General features: G+C 35.8%; 1 protein-coding gene across 2 annotated transcripts; it reads right to left on the reverse strand.

Annotated features, from left to right (window-relative positions):
* Positions 1–375: 375 nt before the first annotated feature.
* On the reverse strand, positions 376–1,534 carry LOC132902146 (uncharacterized). Of its 2 annotated transcripts, none has more exons than XM_060946147.1 (2): positions 1,377–1,534; positions 376–1,032 (listed from the first exon to the last, which is right to left on the reverse strand). In XM_060946147.1, exons 1-2 carry the CDS (start codon positions 1,438–1,440, stop codon positions 812–814), a joined length of 285 nt encoding a protein of 94 aa, XP_060802130.1. In that variant the 5' UTR covers positions 1,441–1,534; the 3' UTR covers positions 376–811. The 2 variants fall into 2 exon arrangements, with proteins under 2 accessions (XP_060802130.1, XP_060802131.1); XM_060946148.1 differs by having other exon boundaries at positions 1,331–1,472.

The raw sequence follows: 1,534 nt of genomic DNA on the forward strand, positions 1-1,534 counted from the left end.
TGATGTACTCATACTACGTTTCTAGTTTTATCATCTAATACATAAATATTTTAACTCCGAAAGTAAATACTTTTTTGGCAAGAACTTAACAAACGTTTCTTTCACGGAAATATTGATCAAATTTCCGTGGTCGTTAGTTTTTCTAATCGATTAACTTCAAGTTATGCGCTATAGAGCATAGATTAGATACATAGAGTTTGAAATGAAATCTGGACTTGGAAAGTTCTTGTATGGCTTCAGATGCAGGGGTTTAACCTTAGAGGGTTGTGGTAATAGATTAGTATCGCTGAAAACATGTAGATATTTCTAATATTTTTCAGGTATGTATGTATAATTTTTTGTAGGTTATATTCGATATTAAAACAAAGCGAAATGAAAGGTTCAATAACAGTTTATTTTCAATTTAATCAACAATCCCGATAAATTCTAGATAATTAACCTATTACTTACATGTTAATCTATAATTTATCACACTATCATAATTTATATTGCCTTTGGTGCACGCATACATATGTTAAATTTACACCGATATATCACCAAAGTAACAAAAACAATATAGTCGTCCTGTATATATTGGACGGTAAATAAACCCCACATTTCCTCGTGCGACGGCACATATTTACAAAATCTTGAGCAGATATATCACACACTGGGAAATTTTCGTCCACTGACGTATTTTGGCCAAAGTTTACTCCGGTCCGTGTCCGACGGAACGAGACATATTTTTATTCGACTTTGTGGAAAGTCCGTGTTCTGACAAAATGGCATCTTGCCATTTGAGAGCTATATCGTTTGTGGAATGGTCTGCTAACTACCCTATTCGCTTGGGGAAGAACTCGAGGGGTTGAGAGTTGTTTTGCGGTGGCGGGGTCGCAGGGATGTCGTGCTGTGGCTTCAGCAGTGTGGGGTTCACAGGCCTCTGTGGACTGATGTCGGTCTTTCTTTGTGCACCGTCTGATGGTGTCAGGTGAAGCAGAGGCAGCTGGTTTTTTGAAGCCATGGGCGGTCGGTCCAATTTCGGCTGCATTTTGTCTAGAAAGAAGGAAACAATTAATTAGGTGCTTCCTAAAATGATTGCGCAGATTTATACCGACATCATTTCAACATACATACATACATATAATCATGTCTATATCCCTTGCGGGGTAAATTTTATTGATATATCTAATCATTTTAATGAAATATTAATACCGTCCTCCTTAGTTTTATTTTGTACCCAATACTAATATATTATTATTTCGAAAATTTTCACTGGTGTAAAGATTAAAGAAGAAAAAAAATATAGGAAGACATTGAAAAAACATTTAAGATCAATGGAAGATATTGTTACCCATTCGTTATTAATTCACATAAGCACAAACACCGGATAAACTCACTTTGAATATCCAAACTGATGTTTCCCAACTGAGAGTTTATAGCTTCTACACCGTTCATGAACATTTGGTTGCTGATATAACGGAATAATATCAACGTTGTACGAAGTTTCGATATGGAATGGCTCTAGTGTAGCTATACGCTGTGGTTTTATATCGCG

This window comes from Amyelois transitella, chromosome 10 (genome assembly GCF_032362555.1).
Source record: "Amyelois transitella isolate CPQ chromosome 10, ilAmyTran1.1, whole genome shotgun sequence".
Lineage (NCBI taxonomy): Eukaryota > Metazoa > Arthropoda > Insecta > Lepidoptera > Pyralidae > Amyelois > Amyelois transitella.

Coding starts and splice junctions, on each gene's coding strand:
- LOC132902146 (XM_060946147.1), bottom strand. CDS start 1,440: ATGTTCATGAACGGTGTAGAAGCTATAAACTCTCAGTTGGGAAACATC. Junction 1,033..1,376: donor CATCAGTTTGGATATTCAAA/GTGAGTTTATCC, acceptor CCTTCTTTCTAG/ACAAAATGCAGCCGAAATTG.